Source organism: Salmo salar, chromosome ssa12 (assembly GCF_905237065.1).
Source record: "Salmo salar chromosome ssa12, Ssal_v3.1, whole genome shotgun sequence".
In the NCBI taxonomy this organism is placed as follows: Eukaryota; Metazoa; Chordata; class Actinopteri; order Salmoniformes; family Salmonidae; genus Salmo; species Salmo salar.
In genome coordinates this window covers 34,405,773-34,427,567 of record NC_059453.1, presented here as the reverse complement: position 1 = coordinate 34,427,567, position 21,795 = coordinate 34,405,773, and the positions used below count along the sequence as shown (strand labels likewise).

The window sequence follows — 21,795 nt, the reverse complement described above, 5'->3', positions numbered from 1 at the left end:
GTTTGAATCCAGGCTGTATCACAACAGTCCCATAGGTCGGTGCACAATCGGCCCAGCGTCGTCCGGGTTTGGACGGTGTTGGCCGTCATTGTAAAAAATAATTTGTTCTTAACTGACTTGCCTAGTTAAATCAAATGAAAATACTATACAATAATGTATTTTTGTAATTTTATGTGATCTCTTCAAATAGTTCCCAAAAGCCTAGCCTATATAGTCTTTGATCGCCTTCTGTAATTTGCTAGCAAATATTGGACATTCAATGAAAGACGGGCATCAATGGCTCGAGACCAGACACAAGTGACAGCCGTATGCGCTGTGTTGTTAAAGGAACACTAAATATTATAAAGTGTTTAAAACAGTTCATATGTAATTGTAGTTTAATAGGATCTCTATGTGAGAGACTGTGTCCATCTTCTCCTTTTCCTTGGAGTGTAATGAGTCTTCCGGACCCCCCTCTGCCTGCATAGCACAGCTCACCAAACAGTAGATTTAGAGTTCAGTCCCTAGCCGCTGTGTAGTTTGTCAGGCACTGCAAAATGGGCAAACAGTGCCTTCCAACGGGCGGTCCAGGATGGTTAAATTATTGATTCCCGTTTCATGATAGGTTCTCGGATGGTTGTAAAAAAAGATTTTTGTTCATGCAACTGCTATTTTTGAAACATTGATAACTCATGGTAAGAAGTAATTGGGTAACAGGGAAATTACAATACCCTACAAATCTTAAGCTTTTCACCATTAGGATCTTGTTAATATGGTTAAACTACCATTTGATCAATTTGAAAGGGGTCCCCGAGTAGTATAACCTTGTCAACAGTGCCACCATGTGGTCAAATGTTTCATTGCAAAGGGCAATGAACCTCACCATCTTTGACCTCACCAACATCCACTGATTGTATTTTGCCTGACTGACAAGATAATAATTAACTTCAGAAATACCCTCTTTGATCACAATACATGTTTGAAGGCTCAGTGGGCCTCAATGGAAAGAGGGTTTAGAAAAATAGTTACAACATTTCACATACCATGATATAGATAACTACCATATTTACAGAAATACAACTATCGCATTTCTATTTCCAAGTAAACTTTAATATTATCTTAAAAATAACAGAAAACCCTTGTTTTAGAGCTATTTAGTCAAATAACCAACCACAATCCACAGAATGAGTTATCAGTTGTACCTGTTTTTATTGTTGGATAACGTGTGAGTACAGTAGAGCTATTGTGCATTATCATCTACCCAAAGGACAATCCTCCAGTGTCTTCCGACAAAGGCCAACATTTAGATAGCCTTTTTTTATTACAGGTTTATTATTAATAACCGTTATCTTAAAGAGATGAACAAATACACACACATACAGAGAGGTACACACACTCGCCAAATGTGCAGTGGGAGCATTTGGTCACAGACGTGAGTCAGGAGGGTTCTGGGGGTCTTCTAAGTGCTGTTGTTGTGGCGGTGTGCCAGTAGGTGGCACCACGAGTCACTGGCTCAGGAAGGACAGGGCCGTGTCTCGCTCCTCCACCAGCTCGGCGGCTGTGGCGTCCATCTTGGCGCGGGAGAAGTCGTTGACGGGCAGACCATCATGGATATTCCACGACTTGTTCTGTGGAGAGAATATGGATGAGGATCAAACAGGGGGCTCTTTAGCACATCTCATCCAATCCAGGATCACAACTACAGTACACGACTCCAGTACCCATAATGCTCTGCGTAACACAGTTTTGTCATGATTTTCCGATAGCAAATGAATGTGACAAGTCTGTGTACACTGCTGGCTTGCAATAGTAGGCCTATGTTGGTATAACCTAAACTCTGAAAAGCAGATGCTGGGTAACAATGACTTTCAATAAGCACCCATCGGTAAATGATATGTTCTATTAATACACCTTGCCAGGGTTGATTAGTTATGCCCATAGAGATGCAAGACAGCCCATCTCCTATGTATACAACGGCCTCTTCTGTGACAGAACGAGCAGTGCCATTGAGGGCCATGAGTGACACATTTTGGCAATTCGTAAATAAACTGTGGCACAAGAGCCCTCTATCCATCTCTATGGTTACGCCTTACCTTGATATGAACAGGGAATGAGTAAATGAGGTCTTCGGGGATTCCGTAGGAGTTTCCACCAGCGTACACACCCATAGACATGAACTCACCCTGAAAATGACAACAGGACAAACAGTCAGGCCAGGGACACAGCTTCACAAAAAAAATCCCCCTGCAAATTCACAGGTTTTCCAGAAATCCAGGGAACGTTCGCAGAATTATGCAACCCTATGATATTATTTTTCCACTTAAGAGTACAGCCAATTCAAATTCATTTGTCTGAGACAACCAAACAAAACGCTTTGCATGTTCGTGGATTCTTCCAGAAAATAATGAGCTGTCGTGGTGCTCTGTTCCGAGACACCGCTTTTCAAAATATAAACATTTGAGCAATGTTAGTTGTTTAGCGTTAAATGTTTTGTGTTTTATGGAGTTTGGAGAAAGAAAAAAAAAGTGGGTTTGCTGCAGATCCTTGAAGTCATTCCACCCCACCTCCCAAACACACGGCTTACATCGAGAGTGCCGAACCACCAGTCCCTCATGTGGTCACTGATGGCCTTGGCGGCAGACATGGCACTGGAGAGCTTCCTGGCCTTGATGACGGCGGCACCACGCAGCTGCACCGTCTGCAGGAGACAGAGAGAAGAGGAAGAGAGAGAAAGGGACAGAGGGGGATTTAGGACTGCTTCATTACAACTAAAGGAACAACACGGGACTAAAGAGACTAATAGATTCAGTAAAAATTATTGTATTCAGATAAGAGATTATTAAAAGACGAGATATGGGGTCCAAAATGACACCCACAACCTACGCTCGCTTTTCCATGTGAAGGGACTCATTCAGGTAAGGATCACATATTTATAATACCTATGAGCTACGCATACACAACATAGGTGCAAATAGCTGCTCATAAATATGTATAACTACATTCACAAAGCATTATTTTATATTAAGGATCACACTTATTTTTCTTCAAACTGCATTGTTGGTTAAGGGCTTGTAAGTAAGCATTTTACTGTAAGATCTACTACACCTGTTGCATTCGGCACATGTGACAAATACAATTGATTATGAGCAGTAGTCCAAGCGACGTGTGTAGATTTGGGGTGGAATTGTTTACTTCTCATAAAAGCATGAAAATTGGTACATTTGTACAGTTTGAGGCCCTGAACATTTTCATAAACAAAGCCATACATTTATTTGTATTTTTTTTAAATGGCAGAATAATGCCTTTTGAAGCAAATTGTTAGAATGCCTTATAGTACATTTCTTATGGGAAATTGTGTCAAAATGGGTTAGCTCAGAAGAGCCAAAACTTGAGTTCACTTACAGAGATGAAGTCTCCCTTGAGCCAGCTGTCGTCCTTCACGGCGTCGTACGCCTTCACCTCCTTGCCATGCACGTTGACCATGGCGTGGTGCACGTCGGGGTACTGGGTGGATGAGTGGTTGCCCCAGATGATGACGTTCTTGACTGCGTCGGCGGGCACGCCGCAACGCATCGCCACCTAGAGGCCGACAGGCTGTGATGCAATTCATGGGATTTTGGACCATATTGGTATACCCATTCAATTGTTTCAGATCTAAACTCCAAATTGACTTATAGCTACACCTTATGCACTTCTAGAGATAAGATGATTGACTAGGTTTAAGCAATATGGGAAAAATGCAAACTAGCCAATCATATTGCTCACACTTAATCCTCTCAGATATGCTGAAGTACATAGGGTATAGGGATCCATTTGGGATTGGACATTACATCAAGTGCCTAGAGGCTAGGAACTCGTGGCTTTTTCCGGACGGAGCCTCTTGGCTTTGGCCTACCTGGGAACGGGCCCTGTTGTGGTCTAGACGGGTCAGGCAGGAGAAGTTCTCCTTGGGGATGGAGGGGGCGGACTTGGAGGCAATCAGACAGTTGGTGTTAGCAGGGTTTCCCACCACTAAGACCTGAGAGAGAGAGAGAAACATCAAAGAGTCATCACTCACTCAAACTACAGATTCAGGAACAGCTCAATTTCAGAGTAGGAAACATGAATAGGATAAGTCCTATTTTATTTTTATCTTCATTTTGTGCCATTGTACGTGACTATTTATACATCTAAAAGCATACACTTGGTTTATGAAAGCAGAAAGAGTAGCAGAGGCCTCCCGAGTGGTGCAGCGATCTAAGGCACTGCAGTGCTTGAGGCGTCACTACAGCACCGGGTTACCGGGTTCGATCCGCGACCCGGGAGACCTGAGGCGATCCATAATTGGCCCAGCGTCGTCCGGGTTAGGGGAGGGTTCGGCCGGCCGGCATGTCCTTGTCCCATCGCGCTCTAGCGACTCCTGGCGCATGCACGCTGACACGTTCGCCAGTTGACGGGCGTTTCCTCCGACACACTGGTGCGGCTGGCTTCCAGGTTAAGCGAACAGTGTGTCAAGAAGCAGTTCGGCTTGACAGGGTTGTGTTTCAGAGGACGCATGGCTCTTGACCCTTCGCCTGTCCCGAGTCCATACAGGAGTTGCAGCGATGGGACAAGACTGTAACTACCAATTGGATATCACAAAATTGGAGAGAAAAAGGGGTACAAAGTTAAAAAAAATATATATATATATATATATTTTTTTTAAGAGTAGCAGTGCAACAGAAACATGAGTCATGACTAAGGGAACAGAAACATGAGTCATGACTAAGGGAACAGAAACATGAGTCATGACTAAGGGAACAGAAACATGAGTCATGACTAAGGGAACAGAAACATGAGTCATGACTAAGGGAACAGAAACATGAGTCATGACTAAGGGAACAGAAACATGAGTCATGACTAAGGGAACAGAAACATGAGTCATGACTAAGGGAACAGAAACATGAGTCATGACTAAGGGAACAGAAACATGAGTCATGACTAAGGGAACAGAAACATGAGTCATGACTAAGGGAACAGAAACATGAGTCATGACTAAGGGAACAGAAACATGAGTCATGACTAAGGGAACAGAAACATGAGTCATGACTAAGGGAACAGAAACATGAGTCATGACTAAGGGAACAGAAACATGAGTCATGACTAAGGGAACTACTGACACTTTCTAAATGGCCTATAAATCAACATAAAGATAGATGTCACACACAGAATACATCCCCTTTAAATGAAGGTCAAGCATTAGCTCAATTTAAAGGGATTGCTGTGTGTACGTGAGTGTTACGGCTGCCAGTGCCAATCCTAGAAAGATAACATCTCCCGCCATTGTGGCCCTGAGCAAGGCACTCAACCCCTAAACTGCTCACCGGGTCGCTGCACTGTTTCTGCCTAATGTGGGTACTTGTGTGTGCGTATATCGGAGGGATTGGGTAAAGTAGAACCCACATTTCCATCTGGTATGGATTAATAAAGTACTCTTCTTCTAAAAACACACTTACTTTAGAGGACGGGCATCCAGTTCTTATGTAGCTATATAGAAACCTGCCCATTCAAATTCACAGACATTCCTGGATCAGGAGTAGTGGCCATAGAAGAGGTGAAGCTTTGTTCATCACACTTACGTTTAGTTGTTGCTGCAAACCCGCAGTGGCCAAAGGCCTCCTCATGACACCAGCATGGAGCAGTTTTCATCCCTGGCTTTGGAACCCAGCCCATTAAGAAGTGAACTTGCGCCTATACCATAGAAGTATAAGGCAGTCCAATAAAACTGGCCCATTTGAAATGCGAAAAGGTCAAATTATAGTCTGATTTGACAAAAGGTTTGTATGAATTTAAAGGAAGGAAAGTTGTCAAATCTGTAGTGGTTCATTTCAAAATGTCCTAGAACTGGAGGTATTACATAAAGTCTTTAACATGAATCAAAAATGTATCTCACTAAAATGTTACATCAGTACAACACCTCACAACCTGGCCTTTGCCGTACTGTTGTGCCTTCATGACCCTTGATTATCGTTAGCAATGAGAGCTATCTCTTTGGTGCGGGGTGTCCCCCCCTCTCTCTCTCTCTATAGCCAGGCTGCTGCTGCTCTGCGGCAGTGGCCCGAAACATGCCGAGTCATAGACACACAGAGGGACAGTTACCCTGACGGTCTTCTTGGCGTACTTCTCCAGGGCGGCACCCTGGGTCTTAAAGATGGCCACGTTGGCCTTCAGGAGGTCCTTCCTCTCCATGCCCTCCTTCCTGGGCATAGAGCCCACCAAGATGGCGGCGTCCAGATCCTTGAAGCCCACTTCCACCTTGTCGGTAGGGATGACCTCTGTGGTGGTGGGTGGGGGGGTGGGGGGGGGGGGGGCTGTTAGTTACCATGGATATTGTGTTGATAGAGTGGATGTAGTTAACGTTTGGTGTTACAGCCACATTTGTAGAGAGATGCATGTTTGTATTGGATTTAGCAATGAACATAAAATTCAGATTTGACATAAAAGCAATACAATTATGATTTTAAGAAAAAATAAAAATAAATAAAAATAAATAATAATAAATTCGATGAGCATAGAATGTCTGCCAAAGTTAGTAAGACAGTAGGTGTGGTGGCAGTTTCTGTTTGGGGTGGTAGCTAAATGTTTAATTTACAGTAATTATACTGCCATTTCAGGATCATCTGGGTGTACATGAAAGCAAGATACAGACAAAGTCTCTGTGTAGAAAAATGGCCTTAGGTCATTTCCGTACACACACACCTTAGCACTCAGTGGCTCCACCTGGCTGAATTTTTTTCTCTATTTTCTTGAAACACTGCCAAATGGTCTGATTTCATAGATAATGTTTGGTCTCTGGCCACTAGTGAAAAACTCATTCCCTGTTTTATCAGGATGAACTTCAATCAGGGCTCACTGGTGCAAGAAATGTCTTGTAACCCGCCTCCCCTATTGTTGCCCCACCACTCCCAGGATTGGCTGGAATTTCCTATAGGGCCTTGGGAACCAACTAATAGGAAGCCTCCTTTCTGATACTCCTTCCCACAGCAGTCTGTTGTGGACCATTCCTACTGCTGTGAAGTTAGGGCTATTGGAAAAGTACTGCAGCAGCAGGGAGGTACACACACACACATACAGTCCATACACACGCAATGCATTTTAAATATGTTTCAGATGGGGGAGGACACAGAATGTAAATCATGCCAAAAAGCATGCCTATGTATAATGTTCTCACTCGTATGTTCTCACAACCAGCCCAGGCAGAACAGAAAAGCATAGCTCACCCCTGAGGAGTGGGAGAGCACAGTCCTGCAGCTCCATCACAACCCCATCCAGAACTGGCAACATGGGAGGGATGTCCAGCAGGACCAAGATGATGGGCTGGAACAGAAACGAAGGCAAAGAGGGATCTGCATTCACCACTGCCAAAAATAAGAGATCTGCCCCTCCCCATGTCAAAAATTCACATCCCATATATAATTCACAGGCTTATGTAACGGCGTCGTTATAGCCTACATGTTACAACAGCCATCTGCCTCCTGTGCTCTCTCGAGGCCAAAGTTGATTTGATAGAGAGAGAGACAGCAGATATAAGTAGGCCTAGGCCGTGTTACCTGGTCCTTGCCAAAGACATCTCCCTTGGCGATGCTGTACAGCAGAGAGTAGGCGATCTGTCCAGCAGCGCCAGTCACCAGCACACGGATTGGGTCGGCCTGCAAAACAACACAAAAACCCCATACTCGTTCTATGCAATCTTCCAACACAGCAGTAATGACCTACATAGCAGGGATAAGCAAATGAAGTTGCAGTAATCGCATCTGACTGCTATGTTGATTAAAATGACAAAACTCAGTGTTGACAGATGGAAACGCACTTTCCATTGCCCATAAAGTGCATTTAGTGATATTTTCCGTGATATAAAGCTAACTGTTGTTTGAAAGAGCAAAGATTAAGAACTATATGTTGGCTATTCTGCATTGCTTTTACATTTTACCCAAGTTATATTCCACATAAGGGGCGCGTTCCTGCTAACGCATGCCAAATCTTACGTAAAATACCTATCCAGGCGTTGTATCAGCTAACCACATCATGTTATAGCAAATCGGTAAGTGGATGACCCAGTGGATGCAACCATTGGTTGATGCACGCAATGCCCATATGTTAGTCAGGTTTCCCTGCTCAGAAGTTGCATGCATCAACCAATGGTTGCGTGCCACATCATCGACTGTCATTGACTGACAGGTTGCTAGAACAGACGTAGTTCGCTGATACATAAAATACCTATCCAGGCGTTGTAAGACCTGGCATGCGTAATCAACGCCTGGGCATAGGAACGCGTCCAATAGCTTCAAAATGGGCGACTCAAGCCGTTCTTGATATCCATTGTCATCAAGGAGAATGAATGAATGAATGAATGAATGAATGAATGAATGAATGAATGACGATGATGATGATGATGATGCAATTTATACTAATGCCACGCGCGAAAGTCTGTTACTGCAACAACGTAGCCATAACGACTGAAAAGAGAAGGCACCGCGGCTACATTGTTACTAGTGTGAAAAAGCGGAAACAATTTCCTGATCAGGCACTTTATCTTCTTCATTTCGCAATTGTAGTCTAGAGACTATTAAAAAAAAATCCAACATCCTCATATTCCTTCTCACTGCACAAGATGGCTGGTTGGCCATCTTTCTGAATAACGTTAGCAAACGCCTTCAGGAAGAGATGGTGAACGTTATAGCCTGAAATCTAATCAGACTAATTTTTAATCAAACATTAGATTAACCGATGATGCTAGCTCCCGGCTTCAATGACAAGCGGATACAAAACCCAATTTGATCATCAGCAATGACAAGCATCTGTTTTCCTAGCTAGCTAACACTTTCGATGCATCACTAATATAACAGTTAGCATTAACTGACAGCAACAAAACATACATCTTACCATATTCACTTGAGATAGATGATCTAGTTAAGCCTGCAAACACTGTTCTCCCGCTAGGACTAGACAGAAGGGTCACCTCTGCGCTTGTATTGAAATGGCGCACTGGATTCCTGTCCTGGGATCTGTAGTTGAATATTCACTGATGCTGGTCTTTTTACCCGCCCAAGTCACGAAAAGGAACACATTCCCCATGAACAACTGCTGCAGCCCGAGCGCGTTGTTATCGTAGGCCACGCCCATATAACCTTATATGGACCATACACCTAAAAAACCTGAGTACGGGCGGCGTTCAAATATCTCCTTTTACTAATACCCAGGGGTTGAAAATGTACCCAAACGCCATACTTGAGTAAAAGTAAAAGATACCTTCATAGAAAATGACTCAAGTAAAAAGTGAAAGTCACCCAGTAAAATACTACTTGAGTAAACGTCTATAAGTATTTGATTTGAAATATACTTAGGTATCGAAAGTAAATGTAATTTCAAAAATATACGTAGGTATCAAAAGTAAAAGTTAAAGTATAAATCATTTCCAATTCCTTATATTAGGCAAACCAGACGGCACGATTTTCTTGTTTTTTAAATTTTATTTTACGGATAGTCAGGGGCACATTTCAACACTCAGACATAATTAACAAATGAAGCATTTGAGTTTAGTGAATCCGCCAGATCAGAGGCAGTACGGATGACCAGGGGTGTTCTCTTGATAAGTGCGTGAATTGAAGCATTTTCCTGTCCTGTTAAGCATTTAAAATGTAACGAGTACTTTTGTGTGTCAGGGAAAATGTATGGAGTAAAAAGTACATTATTTTCTTTAGGAATGTAGTGAAGTAAAAGTAGTCAAAAATATAAATAGTACAGATCCCCAAAAAACGACTTAAGTACTACTTACGTACTTTACACCACTGCTAATACCTTGCTTCTTGCTTCTTTCAGCCGCACATTTTGTATAGCTTTTTAATAAATTAACAGACGTTCATCACTCCTCTAGAAGGACTGGATAGACAGTATCCTAGGGATTTTCTGTAGACAGTTATTTGCATTTCTCACTGTAGTCTAATCAATGAATGAAGGAGGATGGCATAGTATTTGCACTGGGCCAAGCTTTTTTTTAAATCTATTTTTAAGAAAACACACATTTTAATCTATACACGTCATTAATCAGATATATTCATTAGAGTTGTGTTGGGATGTTTTTAGTGTATTTTTGGTAGCCTATGCCAAGTTGAATTCAGCCAATGAATTGTCCCAAAGTAGGCCTATACCCTGATATCAATCTATGTTTGGTTTTTACAAATGCATCACACCTACATTACTGCACACAGCATTTTTCTATAAAGATTGAGCATACCGACAGGACTAATGTTCAGCAAATCAAAAACGTGGTTTATAAATGATCTATTAATGGCTTATAATTAAAGTTAATAAGACCGACTATTACATGATGAACAATATTTCAAGCAACGATTCATTCAAACACCCAACAAAAGCCTGATTAGACTGAGTTAAAGCTTGGTTCTATGACTTACTAGTAAGCAACTATTAATGGCCATTGTCTGTAAGATGGAGACACTTCTCTTTCATTGCCTCATTGCTTCATGACCACTGATGAGTGAAAGTGCTGGAGAATATTTGTCCATATTGGTTTAACTTGAAAACCACGTCCTCTACCATTAATACCTGCATCTTTATTTAGTAGGTGGGTAAAATCAAATCCGTCATAAGCCAACTGGTAGCCTAATTCAAACAGAAAATACGATTAATCTTCAAGTAGTAAGTATAACGTCCACCTAACTTTTTCTAATAGAAGACTATTGGAACAAGACGTCTGACTGTAGCCTCCACTGGGGTCAAGAGTGGGGTCATTTGAAGTCAAGTGCAGTGATGTGGCTCTGGTAGACTAGTCACAAGCTGCTTGGCAATAGAACAGACTAAAGTGGCACTATCTTCACAACTGATGAGCAGGCATATTGGCTTTTTTCTAGGGTGGGGGTAGGAACAAGGTTAGGTTTAGTGAATCCAATTTAGTTGGGAAGCACCATAATTCCATCCTTTCTGGCATGTCCCTCTTGGGATACATTCGGAGGTTTCAAAATAACCCGTTTCAAGAACTAAGCCTGTTGACTTTTAACTATAATTCATGTTCACTCTATTTCATCAAGCAACCAGGACCTAACACAGACATGCAGCCTAGTATTTTCCACGGCAGATATAACATGTCACTTAGTTACCTAATATTATTTACCTTTATTTAAGTTGTATATGTCTTATATACAGGATACACATGGTATACACGTCCAACAAAACACTACATGGCTAGAAATGTGATTATTGTTATGCAAACAGATATAAGAACTAATTATAAACTGGATGGTTCGAGCTCTGAATGCTGATTGGCTGGCAGCCGTGGTATATCAGACCACATACCACCCATATGAGAATTTTTTTTTTTACTGCTTGCTCTAATTACGCTGATAACCAGTTTATAATAGCAATAAGGCACCTCGGGTGTTGTGGTATATGACCAATAAACCACGGCCCCTCGTGCTTTATTGCTTAATTAGATCCGTTTCATTATGATTGTGGGAAGTGGACCATTACTGTTACATAATCGCCCGGTGAAAATAGTTTACTTCTCCTATGGAGGCTGCGCCTGTCTGATGCACTGGGTGGCAAGGAGCTATCCATGTTGTAATCTGCAATGAACATCCGCTCACGTTCTTTTTTTGTTCTTTACCTTGTCAGGTCGGGTATTCGATCTTGCAACCTTTCGGTTACTCTAACCACTATTCTACCTGCCACCCTTTACCAAAGCTGCGTAGAGGAAGCAGTCAATGAATGAATGGTGATGGGGTCACACAAACAGGACAGTCCAGCCACAGACAGTCTGTAGGCTACATTATGAATGAGTAGGCCTCAAAGTAGACTCCTCAATTCGAATGTCTTGTTGACTGAGGGATAGCCTACGGATAGATACCACAAAATAGTAGCCTATGAGACTATCATTTTCTAGTCGATAGTGTCCACTACCCAGAAAGAATAGCTGAAGCTTCGGCAAAAACTAATAGGGATCCGAATAAACCAATGTTTCACTAGGCTACCCAATAGGATTTGGTTGGTAAGAGCTTATCGCAGTAATTCAAGACATGTGCTATAGGGAGGAGAGTCAATGTCAAATTTGCAACTGTAGTTTATTCAAAGGTAGCCTTAATATTTAGTTTGAGAGCCCCTTTGTATGCTGTTGCGGTCAAGGAGAAGCCTCTTACCTCCGACGATGCCGCCCGCACCACTATGTACATCACTGACAACAATGTCAACATGGTGAACCCGGGTCCGTCCCCCTCGCTACAGTATGTCCGCCGTCTGTCTTTGCGAGTCCAGCTGAAAATAGTTCAGGGCGAGATTGTCGGGGAGATAAGGACATAGAGAGCGGTGCAACAACCTCAGGGAAACGCGAGCCCCGAGGACGAGAAACGCGCTCCGCTATGCAGTTACACTCGGATCCGCTATCTATCAGTCACCCCCACTCTCTCTCGCACTAGTGTACTTCGCTAATAAGCTTTAGAGGACTAAAATAGATTGACTGCGCCGTAATCTTTTCCCATTAATGATCCCTGTTGCATAAAGTGTAGCCTATCCTAATGATCAAGTCCGGGGTGAGATGACATCACTAGCCTACAATTGAGAACCGCATAGGTGTGGTGTGTTTTGGGGGTCACATAAGGACGCCATAATGTACATATGCAGCAGGAGTATTCATTTTTTCTGCTGCTATGCCCTATATGCTAGCCTATGCCTCTGCTGGCCTGTAGGCTATATTGCATGTACAGTTGAAGTCGGAAGTTTACATACACTTATGTTGGAGTCATTAAAACTAGTTTTTCAACCACTCCACATATTTCTTGTTGACAAACTATAGTTTTGGCAAGTTGGTTAGGACATCTACTTTGTGCATGACACAAGTAGTTTTTCCAACAATTGTTTACAGACAGATTATTTCACTTATAATTCACTGTATCACAATTCCAGTGGGTCAGAAGTTTACATACACTAAGTTGACTGTGCATTTAAACAGCTTGGAAAATTCCAGAAAATGATGTCATGGCTTTAGAAGCTTCTGATAGGCTCATTTACATATTTTGAGTCAATTGGAGGTGTACCTGTGGATGTATTTCAAGGCCTACCTTCAAACTCAGTGCCTCTTTGCTTGACATCATGGGAAAATCAAAAAAATCTGTCAAATACCTCAGAAAAAAATTGTAGACCTCCACAAGTCTGGTTCATCCTTGGGAGCAATTCCAAACGCCTGAAGGTACCACGTTTATCTGTACAAACAATAGTACGCAAGTATAAACACCTTGGGACCACGCAGCCATCATAACGCTCAGGAAGGAGACGCGTTCTGTCTCCTAGAGATGAACGTACTTTGGTGAGAAAAGTGCAAATCAATCCCAGAACAACAGCAAAGGACCTTGTGAAGATGCTGGAGGAAACAGGTAGAAAAGTATCTATTGTTTTGATGGTTACACAGTGGAGGATGCTGAGGGGAGGACAACTTGTAATGACTAGACCAGACTACTGTTTGCCTCTTCATGTGCTGTTATCTGGGCCCCAGCCTGTATTTTAACGTTGAAGAAGGGTATGTCACTCACTATATTGTGCAGGTAGTTCATGACAAAATAAACAGACACCTTAATGATGTCACCAAACCACATACTTTACTCTGCATTATTATGAATAATAGTAGAGAGAACGATTTATTTCAGCTTTTATTTCTTTCATCACATTCCCAGTGGGTCATAAGTGTACATACACTCAATTAGTAATTGGTAGCATCGCCTTTAAATTGTTTAACTTGGGTCAAACGTTTCGGGTAGCCTTCCACAAGCTTCCCACGATAAGGTGGGTGGAGCGGAATCAGTGGAATGGTATCAAATACATCAAACACATAGTTTCCATGTGTTTGATGCCATTCCATTTGCTCAATTCCAGCCATTATTACAAGCCGTCCTGTGTTTGATGTATTTGATACCATTCCACTGATTCCGCTCCAGCAATTACGATGAGCAATTCTTCCCCAATTAAGGTGCCACCTGCCTCCTGTGGTTACAGATGAAAGAAGGTGTCATGACGCCAGTGGTCTATTCAGGAAGGTGCAATGTGACAACATGTTGAGATAGTGTTAGTTTCAAGAAAGCCAGACAAGTTGATGTTTCGGTTCTTATACTGTACCAGCAGAGGTCACCACTTGCATGAGAAAAGCGTTAGGCTGTGCTCAGATATGAGGGCCAGTATGGAAAGTGTCGCTTTTCCCACTACCCCTTCATTCACAATAACTTTACCATTGGTAAATATAGAACAGTTTAAGTCCTATCCTACGTACGTAAGTGTAAATGCTTTGACACTGGGCAGATGCGCATTGGAGTCAGAAGTGGGATGTGTATAATTCACATTTACATTTTTCATCCATATGTGACAGATACTACATAGCACATAGATTCCTTGACACTTGGACAGTAGATCAAAAGGGATACGGTAAAACTGAGATACCTCTACTTGTGTTTACGACAAACTAGGCACGACATTGATGGTCATATAGAGAAGAGGAGCTGTAGTCGTCGTGACCTCGTCAGCTTGTCTTTACATGTAGGGTCTGACTGAATCCACTAGGAATCACTGACTGTGACTCTTTCGACAGGGAGGTGAGTTTTTTCATTCCTCTCTAGAGTCATCATCTACCACAGACAATGCATGACTAGGCAGCCTTGAGTAGTTTGCTCAGCAGGTTTCAACCTGCCATGCTTCAGTCAGTCACTGTGTGTGTGTGTGTGTGTGTGTGTGTGTGTGTGTGTGTGTGTGTGTGTGTGTGTGTGTGTGTGTGTGTGTGTGTGTGTGTGTGTGTGTGTGTGTGTGTGTGTGTGTGTAATATGTTACACATTCCGGATTGAAACAGGCACACACACATACACGTAAACACAGAATCACGCGCAGACACACATGTGTGCATACACACATGCACAAACACAGATGTACGCACACACACACACATAGTCATGCACAGACACACACGTGTGCAAACACACATGCACAAACACATTATGCACTGGCACACACACACAGGGACACACACTTCTCCATTCACTCAGCAGCGACATGGAAATATTAATCAGAAATAGTTTTTAATAAGACGTTCTTTCCTCTCTGGCCCCCTTCTCAAGTGTTGACGTGCTAACAAAGCATCATTCCCGATGACTGACATCTAATGCCTGGCTGTGTAGCGGCGATAGAGGCATAGCCTAGCTTGTTTACCACATCTCTCATGACCACACAATGTCTACCATCCCAAACCTGGCTTCGCTTGTCAGTCACAGAGACAAGCCTGAGGAGGAGGATGACTGACCGACCACAGCTGCGTCTTCGCACACTTTGACAGAGAGAGAGAGACAAAGTAGTTTGCGAATAACAATTTCCTGTTGCCTTCCATCCACAGTAATTACGGCACTAGTGAAAAAGTCTCTCAGCACTGAGGTTAAGCTGACAGAACTGGGAGAGGAATGTACGGAATGCCGTTTTCTGACCAACCGGTGAGCTTTGATATTAGCCTAGCCTTCATCGCTCGCCATTTGAACTTATATGGACTCAACATTGTCGTTTTCAACTCAATCCAAACAACGACTGTTTTTAGGGCACTACTGGCGTCAAGTGCAGTCTTTCGACGGTTGTTTGTTATGTCTTCTGTGTCTGCTATGTGGGGATTATAAATATTTGCAGGCCTCAAAACGCCACAACAATACAAGAAAAGGTTTGAAAGACAACAAAAGAGTGAGGGTGATTGGATCTCAGTTCTATGTTTGTGTAGACTGTGAAAACAGAGGGCATTGTGGGAGTTTCACCTGACATGCAGTTGAACCCAGAGTCGGTGATCTCACCTGCTATGGCCGTGTTATCTCCATCCCATCCCCCTTCTCTGAGTGACTGAAAGAAAGTAGTTCCTGAAGGCCGGCAACAAGGACAGGTTAGCCAGTGTCTACCGCCGCCTCTTCTTTGACCCCTACGAACCCAACACTGATCCGCTATTTCGGTGCCTCCCCTGATAGTCGCACCACGCCTTCAGTATCTCTCATGCAACATGGAGGCCGGCTTTGTTTTGTTCTGAGTCTGATTCCATGAGGTGACTGCAGTCAATGACCAGTCGCTGATCGCTCTAACAGTCGATCCATATCTCGGTGAGAGTAACATGCAGCACAGAAACATTCCGAGAGGGATTTAAGGGATTGGAGCGAGAAACTAATCTAAACCAAGGTTTAAAAGTGTGGGGCCATTCAGATCGGACTGATAGGGAAGCCTCACAACCAAACAGATACGGTCGGCATCGGTCGCGTCTGGGACTGGTGTTGTTGCTCAACTGCTGTTCTGTATTGCATGTGATGATGACTGACGACTGTGGGGAGATCCATTGGTGCGTGTTTGATGGCGCGTAGGCCCCCACCCAAGGCTCCAAAAGCATTAGTCACTTGGCGTTTGTCATTCGAAACCCAGAGAACGCACCTATTGGCTCTTCTCCCACCGAGCTGGCAACCTGTCACTCGATTTCTGAACATGTCCCCGTGCCAACGCTTGGCAACCATATCGGATAATTAAGAGCGGTCACGCCCCACAACCCCCCCCCATCCCAATCCTCGCCTCCTTGGCAACAGTATCCTCTCAGTCAGTCGCCTCGTCTTCCTCTTCCCCTCTCTGCCAATCACACTCATTTCCCCATCTGCCTGGAACGATGCTGATAGAAAGTGCCCTGAAGTGCTGGTTCCCAGCCAAGGTGGTTGTTGTCTATAGCGTATGATGGCTATAAGGTTTGGATTTGAGTAAGGGATTGTAGCAAGGCAGATTCTTCCTTCTAGACCGAGGCTTTTCTCTTCAAAGAGCATCTTTGACAGACAAGCCATGTTCTCTGAGATGAATGGAACAATGTGAAGAATTTGGGCTCTGTCGGCCCTGATCAGTTCGCCGTGTTAGCTGGGGCGTGAGAATCGTTGGATAAATCTGTGAGTCAGTTAAGGCCACTGCTTAACCCTTGTGAATGGATTCAATGGCCTCATGACGGAACACATCCATGGAAAAGTACTTTTTAGTTTCTCTCACCTTCGAAATAGTCAACAAATCTGAAACTGGAACAACAAATGAGTCCTATCGATTCATTGTAGTGAAGCATTGCTATGCATGTACACACAGTGCCTTCAGAAAGTATTCATACCCCTTGACTTATTCCACATTTTGTTGTATTACAGCCTGAATTCAAAATGGATTAAATATACTTTTTTTCTCACCCATCTACACAAAATACCCCTTAATGACAAAGTGAAAACATGTGTTTAGAAATGTTTGCACATTTATTGAAAATGAAATACATAAATATCTCATTTACATAAGAATTCACACCCCTGAGTCAATACATGTTAGAATCACCATTTGACAGTGATTATAGCTGTGAGTCTTTCTGGGTAAATCTCTAAGAGCTTTGCACACTTGGACTGTACACTGAACAAAAATATAAATGCAACATGCAACAAGATTTTACTGAGTTACAGTTCATATAAGGAAATCAGTCAATTGAAATATACTGCTAAAAAAAAATAATGGGAACACTAAAATAACACATCCTAGATCTGAATGAATGAAATAATCTTATTAAATACTTTTTTCTTTACATAGTTGAATGTGCTGACAACAAAATCACACAAAAATAATCAATGGAAATCCAATTTATCAACCCATGGAGGTCTGGATTTGGAGTCACACTCAAAATTAAAGTGGAAAACCACACTACAGGCTGATCCAACTTTGATGTAATGTCCTTAAAACAAGTCAAAATGAGGCTCAGTAGTGTGTGTGGCTTCCACGTGCATGTATGACCTCCCTACAACGCCTGGGCATGCTCCTGATGAGGTGGCGGATGGTCTCCTGAGGGATCTCCTCCCAGACCTGGACTAAAGCATCCGCCAACTCCTGGACAGTCTGTGGTGCAACGTGGCGTTGGTGGATGGAGCGAGACATGATGTCCCAGATGTGCTCAATTGGATTCAGGTCTGGGGAACGGGCGGGCCAGTCCATAGCATCAATGCCTTCCTCTTGCAGGAACTGCTGACACACTCCAGCCACATGAGGTCTAGCATTGTCTTGCATTAGGAGGAACCCAGGGCCAACCGCACCAGCATATGGTCTCACAAGGGGTCTGAGGATCTCATCTCGGTACCTAATGGCAGTCAGGCTACCTCTGGCGAGCACATGGAGGGCTGTGCGGCCCCCCAAAGAAATGCCACCCCACACCATGACTAACCCACCGCCAAACCGGTCATGCTGGAGGATGTTGCAGGCAGCAGAACGTTCTCCACGGCGTCTCCAGACTCTGTCACGTCTGTCACATGTGCTCAGTGTGAATCTGCTTTCATCTGTGAAGAGCACAGGGCGCCAGTGGCGAATTTGCCAATCTTGGTGTTCTCTGGCAAATGCCAAACGTCCTGCACGGTGTTGGGCTGTAAGCACAACCCCCACCTGTGGACGTCGGGCCCTCATACCACCCTCATGGAGTCTGTTTCTGACCGTTTGAGCAGACACATGCACATTTGTGGCCTGCTGGAGGTCATTTTGCAGGGCTCTGGCAGTGCTCCTCCTGCTCCTCCTTGCACAAAGGCGGAGGTAGCGGTCCTGCTGCTGGGTTGTTGCCCTCCTACGGCCTCCACGTCTCCTGATGTACTGGCCTGTCTCCTGGTAGCGCCTCCATGCTCTGGACACTACGCTGACAGACATAGCAAACCTTCTTGCCACAGCTCGCATTGATGTGCCATCCTGGATGAGCTGCACTACCTGAGCCACTTGGGTGGGTTGTAGAATCCGTCTCATGCTACCACTAGAGTGAAAGCACCGCCAGCATTCAAAAGTGACCAAAACATCAGCCAGGAAGCATAGGAACTGAGAAGTGGTCTGTGGTCACCACCTGCAGAACCACTCCTTTATTGGGGGTGTCTTGCTAATTGCCTATAATTTCCACCTGTTGTCTATTCCATTTGCTCAACAGCATGTGAAATTTATTGTCAATCAGTGTTGCTTCCTAAGTGGACAGTTTGATTTCACAGAAGTGTGATTGACTTGGAGTTACATTGTGTTGTTTAAGTGTTCCCTTTATTTTTTTGAGCAGTGTACATTAATTAACATGACTGGGAATACAGATACCTTAAAAAAAAAGTAGGTGTGTGGATCAGCAAACCAGTCAGTGTCTGGTGTGACCACCATTTGCCTCATGCAGTGCGACTCATCTCCCTTGCATAGAGCTGATCAAGCTGTTGATTGTGGCCTGTGGAATGTTGTCCCACTCCTCTTCAATGGGTGTGCAAAGTTAGTGACATGTCTGGTAAGTATGTAGGCCATGGAAGAACTGGGCCATTTTCAGCTTCCAGGAATTGTGTATTGAAAAATGAGGTGATGGTGGCGGATGAATGGCACGACAATGGGCCTCAGGATCTCGTCACGGTATCGCTGTGCATTCAAACTGCCATCGATACAATGCAATTGTGTTCGTTGTCTGTAGTTTATGCCTGTCCATACCAAAACCCCACCACCACAATGGGGAACTCTTCACAAAGTTGACATCAGCAAACTGCTCGCCCACACAGCGCCAAGCATACCCATAACATACCCATAAGAGTGGTTCTCAGTGATGCGTTGAGTTGGATTTGCCCCAAACATAACGCTTTGTATTCAGGAAATGAAGTTAGTTTCTTTGCCCCATTTTTTGCAGTTTTACTTTAGTGCCTTATTGCAAACAGGATGCATGTTTTGGGATAGTTTTATTCTGTACAGGCTTCCTTCTTTTTAGTCTGTCATTTATGTTAGTACTATGGAGTAACTGCAATGTTGTTGATCCATCCTCAGTTTTCTCCTATTACAGCCATTAAAATCTGTAACTGTTTTAAAGTCACCATTGACCTAATTGTGAAATCCCTGAGCAGTTTCCTTCGTCTCCGGCAACTGAGTTAGGAAGGACGTCTGAATCTTTGTAGTGACTGGATGTATTGATACATCATCCAAAGTGTAATTAATAACTTCACCATGCTCAAAAGGATATTCAATATCTGTTTATTTTTTATTTTTTACCCATCTACCAATAGGTGCCCTTCTCTGCGAGGCACTGGAAAACCTCCCTGGTCTTTGTGGTTGAATCTGTTTTTGAAATTCACTACTCGACTGAGGGACCTTACAAATAATTATATGACTCAAGACATTTCAGCTTTTCATTTTTTATTAATTTGTAAGCATTTCTAAAAACATGATTCCACTTTGACATTATGGGGTATCGTGTGTAGGCCAGTGACACAACATCTCAATTGAATCCATGTTAAATTCAGGCTGTAACACAACAAAATGTGGAAAAAGTCAAGGGGTGTGAATACTTTGTGAAGGCGCTGTAATTAAGGATGATTAAACCATTATTTAGCCAACGGTCTGTAATAACACGTTTGAACCATTACTAAGCTTGTATTTCAGCATTAATAAAGCATTACTTAGCCAATACATAACTATTAGATTTGGCCTTAGGCATTATTAACAGTCTCTAATAATAACTAGACTTATAATATAATAACTAGAAACATAATTAAAGACCCAGTGCAGTAAAAAACGTGATTTTCCTATAATTGAATATATTCCCACGCGATGACATTGGAATAATACTGTTAAATTGTGATAATTATAGTAATGCCCTTATTTCAAAAGATCGCCTGAAATTTCTGCCTGTTTTGGTGGAATGGAGTTTTGGCCTGCTTGGTGACATCACCAGGCAGTAAATGAGTTAATATACCAATAAGAAAGAGCATTCCAAACCTCTCTGCCAATAACAGATAGTTTTTAGTTTTACCCTTCCCACTCAGAACACCCTAGCAGTCCTAGAGAAATTGCTCTTTGCTAAGAAGCTATTTTAGTTTGTTTTTGAGCATTTTAATTTAAAAACCATCACAGTAAAGTACTTAAATGTTACCAGGAAATGACTTGATTGAGATTGAATTGAGATAAAATGGCTGCATTTGGCCTCTGAGACCCTCAACCCACACTCCAATTCTGATTACTTTGGTTCACAAATTAGAATAATCACACAAAAAACATAAAACATCTCAGTTTACTCTGTAGCCACTTATCCTAGGGCAGGGTTTTGTGCTCGTCTTGTTTTTTTCTCATTCACCTAGTCTCACTAATCCTCTCCCGTGTCACCTTCTCATATTTGCATGACTGGCTTCCTCACCTTTCTCCGTGGGTGAACTTTTAAACTCTTGACCTGTCCTAAGGGACAACAGCAGTCAGATGGGGTGGAGGATTTGTCCTCAGTGACCTTTTAAGACGGCTGGCGGTCTCTCATGCCTATGCCGTCATGTCACCTCAGGCCTATCTGTTGAAGAGCCCTGCGGCCATGTTGGAAGTAGACTGGGGTCCGACCGTGTGAGTGACGGACAGATTGACACACGTGCACGCACTCTCACGCACCAACACCAATCAACCTCACTCACCTCCTGACCTGTGGTTTATGTTAGTTTCTGTTGTATTCAGTGTGATGAATCTGAGGACACATCACAGACATGTGCAGGTATGCAGGCATGCATGTGCACAGTAATGTATTACTTTCAGCTCACCTTAGTTTGTGATCTTTAATCTAACACACACACACACACACACACTTTCTCTTTCTATCTCTCTTTGTCGCTCTCCCTTGCCATGTGTGATTATGAACGTGTCCGCCCTGAGCCCTGGCGCCACTCTGTCCCTGTCCCCTCCTCAATGGGAACGCGTGACTGTCTCATCTGGAGAGCATTGTGTCCCCTCCGCACCTCCTCAGCTTTTACTTTCTCTCCTTTATGTCGCCTTTCTTCTCCT

At 43.2% G+C, this 21,795-nt stretch overlaps 1 protein-coding gene across 2 annotated transcripts; it reads right to left on the bottom strand.

Moving 5' to 3' along the window:
• Nucleotides 1-1,164: 1,164 nt before the first annotated feature.
• Nucleotides 1,165-12,490, bottom strand: LOC106564857 (malate dehydrogenase, cytoplasmic). 2 transcript variants are annotated; one of them, XM_014131322.2, is made up of 9 exons: nt 12,147-12,490; nt 7,548-7,646; nt 7,218-7,314; nt 6,097-6,272; nt 3,875-3,997; nt 3,382-3,558; nt 2,564-2,677; nt 2,073-2,162; nt 1,165-1,607 (listed from the first exon to the last, which is right to left on the bottom strand). In XM_014131322.2, exons 1-9 carry the CDS (start codon nt 12,198-12,200, stop codon nt 1,485-1,487), a joined length of 1,053 nt encoding a protein of 350 aa, XP_013986797.1. In that variant the 5' UTR covers nt 12,201-12,490; the 3' UTR covers nt 1,165-1,484. The 2 variants fall into 2 exon arrangements, with proteins under 2 accessions (XP_013986797.1, XP_013986798.1); XM_014131323.2 differs by lacking the exon at nt 12,147-12,490 and adding an exon at nt 8,881-9,096.
• Nucleotides 12,491-21,795: the final 9,305 nt, after the last annotated feature.